This window comes from Pipistrellus hanaki (assembly GCF_964339955.1).
Source record: "Pipistrellus hanaki genome assembly, chromosome: 14".
NCBI classification, from domain to species: domain Eukaryota; kingdom Metazoa; phylum Chordata; class Mammalia; order Chiroptera; family Vespertilionidae; genus Pipistrellus; species Pipistrellus hanaki.
Window position 1 is genome coordinate 48,441,986 of NC_140516.1, and position 15,854 is coordinate 48,457,839.

General features: G+C 41.0%; 2 protein-coding genes across 2 annotated transcripts in view; one reads left to right on the forward strand and one right to left on the reverse strand.

The window, feature by feature from the left end:
* Window positions 1-3,447, forward strand: part of SLC18A2 (solute carrier family 18 member A2) — a 23,437-nt gene extending 19,990 nt beyond the window's left edge. The window contains exon 15 of the mRNA XM_084904122.1: window positions 1,799-3,447. Within this exon, the coding sequence (XP_084760248.1) occupies window positions 1,799-1,900 (102 nt within the window). The 3' untranslated portion in view covers window positions 1,901-3,447. The remainder of the gene's footprint in view (window positions 1-1,798) is intronic.
* The window catches only part of PDZD8 (PDZ domain containing 8), a 52,376-nt gene continuing 38,610 nt past the window's right edge, over window positions 2,089-15,854 (reverse strand). Inside the window, exons 4-5 of the mRNA XM_084904121.1 lie at window positions 13,026-13,188; window positions 2,089-9,760 (exon numbers count right to left, since the gene is read on the reverse strand). Of these exons, the coding sequence (XP_084760247.1) occupies window positions 7,569-9,760; window positions 13,026-13,188 (2,355 nt within the window). The 3' untranslated portion in view covers window positions 2,089-7,568. The remainder of the gene's footprint in view (window positions 9,761-13,025; window positions 13,189-15,854) is intronic.

Here is a 15,854-nt window from a genome sequence, read left to right on the forward strand (position 1 = left end):
TTCTGCTGGGAGCACAGCCCGAGTTCTCTCTGACGGAGCGGACGTGGACCCGGGTGCTTTGGCTTTTCATGAACTGCCCTTTCATGATTTCCCCCAAACAGGGGATTTAAAGACAGACGCAGACCCTCACGTTAGGTGCCATGCAGCCTGTATTAGCGTGGGGCTTTTTTTTTTTTTTTTTTTTTGCATTCATCAATCTGTTCAATATATTTGAAAAATGGATCTAGCACTATGCCCTTTATTATATAGGATTTAACTTGGTCATTTAAAAAGTATTTTTGTTGATTTCAGGGAGGAAGGGAGAGGTAGAGAGAGATAGAACCATCAATGACAAGAGAGAGAGAGAGAATCATTGATTGGCTGCCTCGTGCACGCCCCACACTGGAGATCGAGCCCACAGCAATTGTGACCTCCTGGTTCATATGTCGGGGCCCAACTGCCAGGCCACCCTGGTCTGGCTGCCTCTGTCTGTCACTTTGAATTGCTCACGACCCGCTGGACTCAGAGAAGAGGCATGGAGGTGCTGAGGAAATACTCTGACAGAGGCCCTCCCTCTCCCTGCCTCTTGCTCAGTCAGCGACCTCTCCACAGCCCTGTACGTGGGTCTCTCCTCTTTTCCGCCTGGTTGCGTTGGTTCCCTTTCAATCTGTGTTTGACGGGCCCCAGCACAGGACTTTGCCCAAATCGGGCTCAGGAAGTTCTCAGTGCAGCAAGGATCTGGTTAAGGCTAATCACCAACCAGTGCCTCTGTCACCCGGAGACAGTAAGACTCCTGGGGGAGAGGGAAGGGCTGGCACGGGCCCTGGAGCAGGACTGGCACCTCATAGGGTTGTTGGGGGAGATTAAAGGAAAGGATCCCACAGAGGGCTCAGCCCAGGTCTGGCACCCAAGGAAGTAAGTGCTCAGTCATTCTTGCTTTTAACCCAAACCTCTGACTTCGGTCCCTGTCTCATCCTCCCTGTTTTCCCTCTGTGATGTGAGAGCTTCCTTTTGCTGGTCAGACCCTCGATCTCCCAGCCAAGGCAGCAGACGTCGGTCAGTGGCTGTGGCGTTATCATTCCTTGGCAGCCTGATGGCTTATCAGGGGCGGGGAGGAAATGGTGAGGCCGGAGGACCAGCGGGTGCGGTGCAAGGTGCTTGCCTGGCCAGCTACTGCTCTGAGAGCCGCTGAATGAAGGCTGGCCCCAGGGCTGCTGCTCCTCGTGCAGTTCAGCCAAGGCTTTAGTTCATTTAAAAAGGAAAATGCTGCAGGAAATGGAAGAGTGGTCCTAGTACACTGTAAGGGTGGTCCGTGAAGGTGGTGGGAATCAGAACCCGATCCACAGACAATGGAGGCAGTCCAGTCCACCGGGGGCGTTTCTAACACCAGAGCTGGCGTCCTCAGGCGAGAGCACGTCCTTATTGAGTGTTGCCGCGTGAAGTCTGCAAACAGGTTGGATTGGGAGACAGACCTCCAGGGACCACCCCTCCCCCAGTTCCAAGATTCTAAGTATAACTTCCTAAACCTAACCTGCATATGCCTTTCGTCAGAGCTCACAGGGTCCCCCGAATCCACTTACTGGCCCTGCGGTTAGAATGAAAATCCTGGGGAGACCCCTTCCGGGATAGCCTATTCCCCGAAATGTTCACCGTGTAGAACTCCAGGCTTTCTGGGCCAGGAAGCTTGCAGTTGCACCAAATGACTGTTGAATAGTGGGTGGACCGATCTACACACACACACACACGTAAACCTTAGAAACGGTTGAAACCATCTTTCTGAAACAGGAAGTTAATGTATCTGCCCTTTGCTCTCTTTTAGGCTATTCTCATGGATCACAACAGCGCGGTTAAGACAAAAATGTACACTCAGAACAATGTCCAGGCGTATCCGCTGGGTGATGAAGAATCTGAAAGTGACTGAGACTCTCAGAAGTCACCAGAGCATTTCGTCGTGTGAAGCAGTGTTCCCCGTGCAGTGACTCGTACAGAACCGTGTTAGTCGCCCCGCACGTCCCCGGTGAAGCCGTAGAACCCGAGGTCACCCTTTCTTTTCCGTGGATATGGTCGATTGCCAAGAGCCTTATAAAGAAAAAGCAGCTTTTCTAGGGGTTTGTATAAAGTGTTGAAAACTTTATTTTATGTATTTGATTTTATTAAATATTATACAATATATTTTGACGAAATAGATAATAGTGTAAATCTATAAATATTTGAATCCAAATCAGATATAATTTTTTAACTTACATTCACGAACACTTGGGCCAAAAGAAAAACCAAAACACCCCAAAATCACCTTATATTTTTTCTGAATATTGGTAATCATTGTTTAAAACTAAAGTACACGTTATCTCCGAGACACTTCCGACAATAAGACACCAGGGGGAAGTCTGAACAACAATCAAGTAAGACAGCGTTTGGTTATGTAGTGACGCCTAGAGTTATTCAACCTGCTGTTATCTATGTATGTATGAGTTAAAAGCTAGTTATCTCCAACGCAGAGGACAAGAACTGGAGGCAGTTACCGTTTGGATTTGTCGGTAAAACTTAGCTGGCACTAGTTATCTATATGTAATCGCCTACCTGGAAACAGCTGGTTGTAAATTACATGTTGACATGTCATGTGGTTGGCAGCGAACATTGAAGCCAATAAGGGGAAAAACAGCGAATGTTCTGAAAGCAAGAGAAAAGCATCTAAACGAACAACTGGATGCTTCCCCTTAAGATAAATGGTTATCTTGATGAAGGAACATTGAGGGTAGATTACGCAACAGTCAAGGTTGTGTAAGTATGGCAAGACATATCAACCTCTAGTTCAAGGTTAGGAAATAAAGGAGAAAAGCTAATAGCTGCTATGACATGAACAAAAAAAAATCAGACTATATCATCTTTGACCTGTTTTGGAGGTCATCCAAGTGTTTTAATTTTGAGTTGTCTGAAACTATTCTTTTCTAGACTTCTGAAAGTGGGTCACATCAATGTGAAAAATTTTAAATGAAGATGAATGAAATGATGTCTTGAATTGTGTTACGAAACCAGGTACAAGTAATAGGGTAGTCCAGACACCCCCCCTTTCACAGGCAGGAAAAAAAAAATCAAACATCTGAAAATGTCTCTGTGTTACTGTGTCGTCTAATGCTATGCGATGTCGTTTCTTTAAGCATGACATTGTCGTGTTTTCCAGTGTAACAGCAAATACTGTTAGTGAACACTGTCAAGTTTACACCAGGTTTTATATATGATTGCAGTGGTGATAGTGTGGAATGCCTCAAATACTACTTGTTAGTTCTGTAGTTCTGTAATTGTAAATGAAAATCACCTAATGTTGATTTTTCTGTTAAAAATTGTTTAACTTGAGCGACGAGGAACGAAGTACTGTAAGAGAGAGGACTCTTCAGCCTTTTAATTCTCTAGGAAAGTTAGCGGATGCTGCTATTCCATCTGCTTTGTGGAGCTGTCCTGTGGGCCTGAGAGGGATCTGCAGCCTGGCTGTCAGGTGCTGTGAACTGGAAGCACACAAGCTTTCCGCCCACCGATTCACACTGGGCAGGTGATGCCAGTGGCTTCTGGAAGGTGCTCCCGAGGCGCATGCCCATGGCCCTGAGGCGGGTCCTCCACGCCCATTGGGGAGGACCTTCAGAAAGAATGTGGTAATAACCACAGAAGTTATTCCTACTTTATTTTTGCCTTTAAGATTGGTGTCCTCAAAAATCACTGGGAAAGGCATGCCTGCTACTGATCCTTAGGGATAACATAAAAGCTATGTGAAATTTTTTAGAATTGCTTTAGGACCAAAAGATACCAGTTTTATCTAACAGGAAAAATAGGGAGTTGCAGGGTCTTTTATGTGACTTAATATTCTGGGGTTAGCCAAGACGGAAAAGACTAAAACAAAACAAAACAAAAAAAAAAAACTTATGTCAGAACAAAGAACATACAGCTCTGAGTTTCTTTGAGCAGAGGTGGTTTGGTGAGTGTACCTGGCAAACAGATACAAAAACTGTAATGAGGTAGCGATGAATAGTCAATTCTTCCTTTTGACTGCCAAGCGTACCTGCCTACGTCATGTGTTAGCTAGTTTACGTAATAAATCTTCTGAACACTACTGTGCCTATTTGTGTTCCTTTATAAACCAGACATTATCCTTGGAATCAAATACATAAGGTATTGTCTTGACTGTTATTTAATTAAAAACTGTTCTCTGCTTGCAGGCATCAGGTAACTTCCTCTCCAGGTTAGTGAACCACACATTTTGGCTTTGAAAAGTGTTTTAAATTGAAATATGTTAACTAGTCACATGTCGTCAGTGTGGAAACATGCAGTAAGTTATCCTTGCATCTGGAAAGTTGTATTATTTTCCTGATTGCTGTGAGCCAATACATTTGATATGAATAACTAAACTATGTGGCCATGTGATACAGTGGGCCTGTGGCCCCAGGTTCTATAAAACTTACGATGTGCATGAGTGTATCTTTTAGGGGTGAGAGTCGTTTTAATCAGCTGTGTAAGGGGGGGTCCATGGCTTAAGAAGGATTGAGGGACCACCCCATTTTTTAAAAGAAAGCTATTATCTCAATTTAGAAATAAAGACAATACATATTTAGAGTGCTTTTAAATTTATTTACTTTTAGGGAACTCAAGAATTATCTTACTATTAATAAGAGCCAAGTATTTTCAAATTGTCTTTCAAAAAAATCCAGAGTTACTTAAATTTTGAACATGACAGTACCCTCAAATATTAAGCTCTTTTCTTTTCTCAAAAGTTACAAGTGGCCACATAGTATTCAACTAGTTCTGATATTAAAGAATGTAGGTTTTGACATTAAAAAATGTAGCATGTTAATTCTGATTCCAAAACAGGGCTGAAATGTTGCTCAACGTGAGGGTCTCAATGTCTAAACCAATCATTAAATACCAATGTGGAAAATACACTTTCACTAGTCTTATTATTAGTAGGGAGCAGAGGCAAATCCATAAATAAAACAAAAGTAAAACCAGAAGTTAATGCTCTTAGGCAATTTTCAAAATAGCCATTTGGTTTAGCACAAATGGACTACTGAGCTTGTTTGCGTGGCCAGATTTCACCAGGCTGTCATTCCAGAGAGAGGCAGCAGTCCCCTTTTCAGATGCCATCAAATGAAGATATTCTTTTTTCTGTGGTGGTTTTGCTCTCTTTATTATTTTTTAGCTATTGATAACATAGCATGGCAGCGACTTAACATCAGAAATTTAATATAATACAACTTTTCATTGAGACTTTATATCTCACTCTCCCCTGGGCAATGTGGGGTGTTCCCACTGCACTCGAGTGCAGCTGTGATGCCCCCACTGCTCCTCCCACTATATATATATAGTAAAATATTGCACTATTTTAAAGGTATTATTTTATAAATATCATGAGCAGCATTACTGAGCTTTCCATAACTGGTTCTACAGAGTTAAATATTTTAAAGCACGAGCAGATTTTTATGAAATCGAAGGTTTGCGTTACTTCTACAGCCCTTTCGAATGCACCCATTTCAGCAGCATGCTTGGATGTCACCAAAACTTCGTGGTACGATCCCTAAGCACCAGCCACTCAGACACTCCACCTCCCAGGTTGTGTGGATGGTAAGTTATTTTTCATAAGATGGAAGTTGGTTATTATATTGGGCAGATTGTTTCAAGCATATGTTACAGATTAACATTTTAGCTTCCAGAGAAATTTGTGTATAAGGACTTTTATAGCCGTGTTCTTTTAAGATGCAAGCATGCTTAAATAAACAAAGGGGGGCATACACAGCTATATTTTTGTTATTAACTTGGCCAAGAAAGCATTTTTCCCTAATATTTCACTTTACAGCAGAAGTGAGAATTGGCTATTGGTTTGTAAAGACGTAACTTCCCTTCCTTCGGTAATGTTTTTATGGCCCATATACGTCCTACCTGTTATTTGAATGGCTTTGTACTGTGCAGAGCACTTGGTTACGCTATTGTTTCCCTCACAACAGTCCTGTGAGGTAGCCTAAACCTTGTTTGTTCCTACGTTGGAGCTGGGGAAACTGAGACACGGGCCTTTGGTGGCTTGCTTGATCTTAAACTCTTGTACGGAGTCCTGGACTACAGATGTGGGCCAGAATCCATATTAAAATGCTTTTTTTCTGCCAGCCATACAAGCCATCCCATCTGGTTTTAAATTCATGTCAGTTTTACTACATATCAATTATCGTAGTAGTTAGCCACCAAAGGGAAAATTATGCAGAGATGTATCTTTTTATAGGCAAATAAAAGGCCGAAACTTTTATGGAATACCAACAGAGGTCATGCTCACGGTTTTCCTCAGTCATGTGTTACGGGGATCCACACGATGACCAAGTATGAGAGTAGATCTTCCTTTTCAGACAACTAGTCCCAATTCCTATGTATCTATACTGTCTACTTCTATCTAAATTTTTTTTAAATGAATGAAGATAGTCTGAATTACAGAAGCATTCAGAATGGCCACCATTCTTTAAGCCTGCAGGATATCAGACAAAACAGTAAATCTATTTTGCATGATTCTTCTCCTTCACAACATTCTCCTACATAAAAGTTTCTAAAACAAAAACAGCCAAACCAGTTATCAACACGGTCATTTTAAGAACAGTCCTCTGAAACTTTAAACATCCTTGCACATGCTTTATTTCCTATGGGAGAACTGGAGATGAAAATTAATCATAAATGATTAGAACTTCCATTTAATAGGAAAGCAACATTTTGAAAAATTATATTTCAAAATCCTATTGGTTGCTGTTTTTTAATAATCCTGTTCCCTCTCTACAAAATTCTTTACCAACTGCGTTCTATATTTACTCTGATACATTTTGTTTTCATTTTCAGTGCAAGCTCTTCAAATCAATCACTGTATTCTCACTCTACTTCAACTGCACAAAAGCTTTAGAAAAAAATTTCACAGAGGCATAGGAAGCAAGCAATATTAATATAAAGGGTTTTTTTTGTTTTTTTGTTTTTTTTTTTTAACTAAATCAGCATTAACTGACTAAAGCCATAGTGTCTGCTTTCATGTTACATTTGGCAAAAACAAAACAAAAAGCACCCCCAGGACCCCAAAGTAATAAAAATCTCAAGTAGCATGACAAACTTCATAACACAAAGTAAGATTCAAAAACTGTTCCCTCAGTGGTTGTTGCTGTCAATTTGGGCATGCAACAATCTGTTATAACCGTGATAGAAATAAAAACATTACAAGAATCTGGACAGTATCCAATTTAACACTAATTCAAAAAAGAAAAAAAAAATAGCATGAGACATCAACATACATAAACATGAAGTCAGCTTACATAATTCCATAATTAGAAAAGTTAAAAATAAATTAGTAAAAATAAATTCCAAGTATAAACCCAAAAAGCATAGCTATAAATGCAATCCGAAACAACCAATTTAGTGAGCTGGTCATGTTTTTGCCGGAACAACCTTTCCACTCTTAACACAAGCAAGGAACTGTGGAGAAGCAGGCCAGAGTGCATTATAAGGGGGTTTAGACATGGTTATATCTGTGGTACTTTAGACCTCTCCCACCCCCAATTGCTTGAAAGATTAAATAAATGGGTCTGTTATACAGACTCGGATGGGCCAAATAAGTCATCTGAAATGCTGCTGAATGGCTGAGCGTCTATTAGTTGGGTTATTTCATTATCAAAGTCTTCCTCTGTGTCATCTGTGTACTTGCCTATTTTTTTTGGGTGCTGGTCTAAGGTCAGACTTTCTAAAGATTCGATATCTTCAATGCCTGCTCTGTAGTGGATCATAAGAAGTGTCAAAGCTTGTAGTCTTTCACCTGATTTACCCAAAGCGGCAGAAAGAAGAGATTTTTTCCTTGTATCGGTGGTCTCCTTTTCTTCTCTAAGAAGGGAATTGTTATGCTCCAACTCCTGATCAATTTCATTCTGCAGTTTATCCAGCATGAACTCGAGTTTCTGGATCCTCTCCTCTGTCGGCAAGCCCCTGTACAGGTCACGGCCAATTTCTTTAACTGCGATGAAGACGCTGTCATCCAGACCGCCCTCCTTCCTCACTAACTTTATTCCTGTGCTGTTTCCCCGTTTAGAAGGACTGTTTGGACCACACATCTCTGTGTCGCTGCCTTCATTGTCTGACGTGTTGGGTGTATGTTTTGGTGAAGGTTCTACTAGATCAGCTCCTGCTTCAGAAAGGCGAGTTTTAGAGACTTGACGCAGGTTTAACAAACGAGAGCTAGTGTTGATAATGTGCCTGGTCAGGCCTGTGGTTCTAGTGACGGACTTGCTAACTTCAGCATCAGTACGAGCAGACAGGCCCAGGAGGGTCTCCTGTCCTTCCAGCCTGAGGTTTTTCAGGGTCCGGTCTATCCGCCTCTCGGTCGCTCCACAGAGAGGAATCTCAGCGAGACACTTTTCCTGGCATTTTTTATGGCAAACGTAAGCACAGATCATGCACTGGGAAGCGGCTTTAGTCCAGACTTTTTTCTTGCAGTAATCACACCACGTTGGGTTCTGGAACTGAGTGTCCTGGAAACTGTGTTTGTTTTCTGTTAAGCCCAGCTGTCCCACTAAGGGCTCCTCTTTCGGCAGCGCAGAAACCTCTTCGACCAAATGAAGTTCCTTTTCTTTCTCCAAGTTAGTAACTAGATGGTGGTCCGCTTCTCCTTCCTTCAGATATTTGAAGTGGATAGTAATGTCACCAAAGCAAAATTTGTCGTTGAATCCCTTTTGCATACTCAGATTGCGGAGAGCGGTTCTCGTGACCATGGCCTTGGGCGTTGGGGCTTCCAGTCTGAACTTGGAAAGGTACTCCATGTTGGATGTCGTGAGGCATCCTAAAGCCACCTCTTCAAGTTTCAGGCTCACGTGCCCCAAACAGATGAGCCCCCCCAACTTGAAAGGATCCCTGCACCACAGGGCGATGTTTAAGTACCTGTGGCAGGCTTCTATGTCGAAGAAGCAGGTGGCTCTGGCTCTGGCCCATTTTCCTAGCTTATTCCGATAGTGAATTTCTGAAGACTCCCACGTTTGAGGGTCATCCGAACTGTCCTTGGAAGGGCAGGAACTTTCTGAGGCCAAGTCTTTCCCCACTTCTTGCTTTGCTGAAGACTGCTTAGATGCAGCGACATCTTCCATGTGATCCACATGTTTCGCTTGCTTTTCAGCAGGTTTATCTGCAGGAGGAGGCAGCACCTTGTCTGGCTTTTCAGCGAGAACATCTGGTTCCGCCTGACCTGGGGCATCCGCAGAAGGCAAAGGAGCTTTCACTTGCGGTCGTGGTGGCACGGGTGGTTTGAATCCCTGGGTGGGTTTTGACACTTGTGCTGGGTCTGTTGTCTCAGAAGGTTTGGGGGCTAAGGGTTTGTTTCCTTCTTTGGATGGAAGTTTGGGTGGTGGCGGGTGACTTCCTGTAACTAATTTACGATTTAAAACGGGTGATACTGTTCCAAGGGGTCTAACAGAAGGCGTCGTGGGAGTACGTTTGGGACTATGACTTGCCGATTGTGCCTCATCTTTGAACTCATTTTGTGCTCTGACATCACTCGCCAAGTCTTCAAACTCCAAATCCAGGTCTCTACTTTCAGTGTCGCCTGCCAACCCAGGGTCCTCCTCATAGTTTGGCTGGCACGAGCCTGACAGAAAGTGCTCCTCCAGCTGACTGAGGTGGTCCTGCAGCACTGCGCTGTGCGGCGCCTGGCCCACCGGCCTCTCGTAGTACACCAGCACGCGGTCGCCGGCCTGCTTGATGAGCTTCAGCACCTGCAGCGTGGATGTGATCTTCACACCTGTTTTAAAATTTTGAAAGGGAAACATAAATTACTGCAATGAGAATTACCTAAATTGCTACATGTAATCGCCATTAACTCATGGTATTTAATGAAAAATAGGGAAACCTCTAAAGTATATGATTGGCTTTTGGATGTACCTGTGTGCTGATTCTCAAACCCTGGCTATCCTAGAAATGTTTACATATTCAAACCAAATGATGAGATGAAAATCCTTAGAAGGGTGCCAAGCTCGTAACTCCTAATTGCTTCCCATTCCTTCCTACATTTAAATAATACTATTTCTCTATTTAAAGTGAGCAGAGTGACACCTAATAAAAAAGATTTATTAAGGTTAAACCAGACTTAGCATTATGGGAAACTGATTTTATTGCAGGAAATCCCAAAATATACCAGGGATTACAAGCAATTGGTCAAAATAAGAGACTGATGTTTGAAATAAACTGCAAAATACTATATTATGAATAATGTACTCTTTTACTGATTCTTTTTATGAGCTTTACCCATTAAACTAATCCTTTTCAGGACCAGAAAGAATAAGGAAGGCATAAGTTGCTTTACAGTTAAATAAGTTGGCTACTATCTGTACCTATATTGATAATATCTATCTTATGTTTTCAGTTTACTATTTTCTAATAGGTGCTACATTAATGTAATCCAAAATTCAAAGGATACAAAAGACGTATACTGAAGAAAATCTCCCTTTCACCTCTATCTCCTAGCAATACTCTTCCTTCCCCAAGGCAATCAGAGCCAGCAGCTTCTAGTATATTCTTCTAGCTAGTGATCTTCTAGGTGTGTCATTACAGGCTCTATTTGTTTCCTGTCCTTTCACTACCCTCCCCCAAACAGTACTTACCCAAGCTCTCCCTTTCTGTAGGACTTAGAGAAAGGTGAGACAGGTCTTTGCTTTCCAAAGGTCTTAGGGCCATCCTAAATAAATCAAAGTAACATCAGCCCCATCTAATAACCTGACCGAGAGTTCCTCAGCCTATGTCCTCTCCTACTTCAGCTGCGCAGGTAAGGCCTTGCTTTAGACCTAGTCATCACTGGGAACTTGACCACAACAAATATTTCACTTGGAAATTAACTTCTGGCCACAATCTTTTATTTCCCACCTGTGACAATTCTGTCTGCTCACTGAATCTGTTTCGAGGTAACTTCCAGATCTAATCATTCCTCCTTTGCTCTCCTGGCCCAGCTGGTTCTCCTGATGGCACTTGCTTTTCTCCTTGACCTCAGTCTCAAGATTTCAGTGATGTTCACATCAAGATTTTCTATCCTCTTACCCTGGACCTTTCCTCTTCTACATCTCCCTGCCTTTCTGACTCCCAGCTCGGCTAGCCCCGCCACTTCCCTTTTCTGCTCCTGAGATGACTACCTGATCTAGCCCCAAATGATGCTCTCTGTTTTCAGCATAGTGTTCAGGGCTGCCTTAGCACTCTGTTGAATGGTCTCCAAACAACTGAGTCTCTAAAACACCAGCTTCAAACCTCTCCCACTCCCCTCAAGTCCACCCTTCCTGCTTTCTTCTCCTGTGGATGACATCACCGAATTTACTGAAAAGATAAACAAGTCACCTTTTCTTCCTGCCAAGTCATTGTTAGCATTAAGCTATCTCAGAGGAGTATCCCTCTCATTGTTCTCTGGATCCCACTCTCCCCTAACCATCTCCTTCAGCCCTTTGTTCCACCAACTATCCTTGCTCACACTTTCCCTTCCTTGTGCTTTAAACCCATTTTCATGACACTAACTGGGCTCGGATGACCTCTTCTCCACTTTTTTGCCACCTAATCTGCCCCTTGTTTAGTTTTCTCTGCTTTTTGCTCTCCTCCTGAATATATCCATTTCAGGAATTTTAGCTATCACCTTTTCCTTGGTCTTCCCTGTTGTCCTACATTCCCAACTACCGCTGGGTATCAACACCTTGATGTTCCTTTGACATTACCAAGTGACTGTAGTTAAAAACCTTCTTTGACCTTCGCATGCTCCTGTCTTCACTACTATGTTAGAATAAACGTGCCACCCTCTGTTCACCTGACACAAATCCAGAGAGTAGACTCCCTACTCAGCGGTCAGTTCTGTCAAAGTTCCAGTACACTTGGTTAATCCTCACCTGAGGATATTTTTTTCCACTGACTTTTAGAGAGATTTTTAGGGAAGGAGGGGGAGAGGGAGAAGGAGAGGGAGAAGGAGAGAGAGGAGAGGAGAGGAAGAGACATCCATGTGAGAGACACATTGATCAGTTACCTCCTGCACACACACCGACCCAGGCCAGGATGAGGTCTGCAACCCAGGTACATGCTCTTGACCAAGAATCGAACTTGAACGTTTTAGTCCGAGGGCCAACACTAACTACCAAGCCAAACTGGCCAAGGTGGGATTCCTTTTCTTTTATAATATTTCTAACATATGCAAAAGTAGAGGAAGTAGTAAAATGAACTCCATTATTGAGTTTCAAATATAGCTAACATTTTGTTAATCTTATTTCAACTGTCGCCAATCTTGTTACTAAATACTTAAAAAATTATTATAGAACCACATAAATGAATTATAGCTATAAAAATTTGATGTATATCACACCTCATTATTGCAATAAATATATTTTTACAAATGGTATATTTTTCCACTCAGCATACATTTATAGTGCTTAGATTTATTTTTGATAATAATATTTACTACTTGTGTAATTAACAACAAAAACCTTTCAAAAAAGTAAGAAAAAATTTTTATGCCTTAGTCAGTATACTCAAGGGTTAGAGCATCAGCCTGCACACTGAAGGGTTGCAGGCTAAATTCTCAGACAAGGGCATGTACCTAGATTGTAGGTTTGATCCTCAGTTCAGTTGGGGCATGTGTGAGAGACAACCCATCCATGTATCTCTCTCACATAGATCCCCGCCCCCTTCTATTCTCTCTCTCTTAAAAAAAAAAAAATTATTCTGTAGGTAAAACCAACACAGGGTGTCTGAATATTAAAAAATGTATACTGACTTGTGGTTTTCAGATGAGAAAGAGTAACATGTTTATGTCAAACAAGTAACAGCTGAGGTTTATTTTATGGCTTTGCTATCCTAAGTGTCATATGGCATATGTGTTTTAAATTAAATGTTAAGGCTTCCTTCAGATTTTTATAATAAAGTTACTACTTTCTTCCCATTATAAAAATAATGTGCTTATGAAAATAAAGGAGAGAGGAGAACTCCCACATCTGCTCTCTGCTTTCTCTGTAAATGTAAACCATACTGCATATTAGCATAATTACCTCCAATGGCAATCAATCGATCTCCGCGCTGAAGATCAGCAAGTGCAGCAGGTGAGTTTGGGGCCACAGTCTCAATGATGACGTGCCCAGCATACCCGTCAGTTGACTGGACAAGACGAAGTGTAAGTCCAACGCTTTGTAAATTCCCCTTAATTAATTCAACCTTTGAAAAAGAGAAAAAAATGAAGACATTTAATGGATTCACAGTAGAGAGAGAGGAAACATGCACACACTGAGAACACTAAGATTGATGCTGACTGTTGTACCACAGTGACTATTACAGACAAAGGAGGAGGACACTCTTTGTTGTGACAATACACACAACACACATTCATCTCAAAGCTGTACTGAATGAAATGAGTCAAACATAAAAGACGAAATACTCTAGGATTCAATTTGTAGTAAATTCTAGAAAAGCAAAATTAAAGTGATAGGAAGCAGATGAATATTTACCAAGGACAAGAGGTTGGGGGGACTGAATATTGAAGGCAAATAGCACAAAGCTTTCAAGGTGAAAGAAATAATTCTATACCTTGATTGGGGTGGTTATATAACTATACACAATTATCAAAATTCACCAACTGCACAGTTAGTGAACTTACTGTATTTAAATTATATCTTACTAAAGCTATTAAAAACAAAGCAACAAAATCTTGAATATGCCATATTTTGTCTTAAGATACATAAGTATACAGGTCACTGCTAAGTCATTCAGATAGCCCTTAGTTTTCCAATATACTTAAATCCTCCACTCCAATGCTAGAGCAACCACCTTTAAACTTTGTTTCTGTTTTTAATTGTTGCAGAGATTAACTTTTTTCCCTCTGGATAATGAATCAGTTCTGAATATATAAAAGTTTAAGAGTATCTGTTGACTTCTTCTTATAACAGATTAGGATGTTAGCCCATTCTCCTTATCCCAAATTATAGTAGACTTACATTGCTGTTTTTAGTTCTTCTACATCTCTATAACTTTAATACTATATATCCCTATGTCTTATTTCATTAACTATAGACAATATCCCTCTTTCTTTAATATATTTTATTGATTTTTTTATTACAGAGAGGAAGAGAGAGGGATAGAGAGTTAGAAACATTGATGACAGAGAAACATCGATCAGCTGCCTCTTGCACACTCCCTACTGGGGATGTGCCCGCAACCAAGGTACATACCCTTGACCGGAATCGAACCCGGGGCCTTTCAGTCCGCAGGCCGACGCTCGAGCCAAACCGGTTTCGGCTAGACAATATCCCTCTTGATATTAGGACTTCTACTCTTCCCCTGCCACCTCTCTGCACATTCTACTTTCTAAACTCTACCATCAAAAGTTGATAGCCATTTTATAATATTTATGTTCTAATTCTAATTAAGCCAACAAGGTAGACTGATTCTAAAGGCTAAAAATGACTAAATATTGCTTGTAGCTCATTTTCTGTCTTATATAGCCTTTTGTTTTTCTTGAAGGTTTTGTTTTCTTTCAACAATAAAGCTATGCAGATCCTAATCCACAGAACCTCATACAGTGGTCCTGATAACACCCATGGTGCCCAAGAAACTACCATGGTACCTTCAGAATAAATATCCCTGTTTTGCTTAAGCTAGTTTTAGTTGGTATCTGTTTCAAACAGGTTCTAGCTTACCAGGCACTGTGTTACACTGCTACATACAAAATTACTCAACTCAGCTGTTTTAACTTCTGAAGTAGCCAGAGACAACAAACAAGCAAATGAGTGTGGGGGTTTTCCAACAAGACTTCTTTAAAAAGAGCCCACAGCCCTGGTTGAGTAGCTTGGTTAGTTGGCATGTGTCCTGTACACCAAAAGATTGTGGTTCAATTCCCTGTCAGGGCACACGCCTAGGTTGTGGTTTTGATCCTCAGTTGGGGCATGTATAGGAGGCAAATGATACATACAAAATCTCATTAAACTCAAAGTGCTGTATTTGTCAAACTAGAAAGCTACTAAAACATTATAAAGGTAAAATACACTATAAAGGATGTAAAGTATTTTCTCTGTGGCTTATCCTGTGTTAATTTTGTTGAAACCAAAAGGTAGCTTTCTATTGGAGTAAAATTACCATGTCCAATATTTTTGATACAACATAGGTTAAAAAGCTTATCAATTGTGAAGAATTTCTGACATACTAAGCAGCAATTACAAGAGCCGAACCACAAGTCAATACATATAAGATTGCAGACAGCCTGCATTTAACTTCACCAATAACGCCAGTTAAAAACTTCTAGCTATAGGCACATCTCTCGTGTGAAGAGCAATTTAGTGAAAACACCAAGATAGCCTTTAAGAGCTCTCACATACTCTGACAACCCTTTTAGTCTTTCTTGGACCCAGGTGGGATACCTTATTTTCACCTGGGGGAAAAAAAACATTGATTTTTCAATCTCTTCCTAACATTGACATAATTTTATACAATAGACAAAAGAGGATGTATTTTAATAACATCAATATAACTCTTTTACAAACTGTTCTCTCCTATACAAGCTTGTTACATTGAGAAACAACAACAACACAAAAAGGACCATTAAGTGAAAGACCTGAAATTACTGTGTCCAGGTATACTGTTGAGCATTCTTTCATTAAATAAGTTTCTGAAAAAGACATCATGAGGACTATTTTGGTAGGGGATGGAGAAATAACACAGTAATCTGAATACACATGTACCTGATGCCAGTATAAAATTGAACTTTTATCAGTAGGCTTTTAAATGCAGATAACCATTCCCAGTCTTCCTGGCCCATAAAGTAAATCTCTTTCCTATCAAAATTCTCAATATATTACAATAAAGAAAGATGCCCATGACCATCAGACACA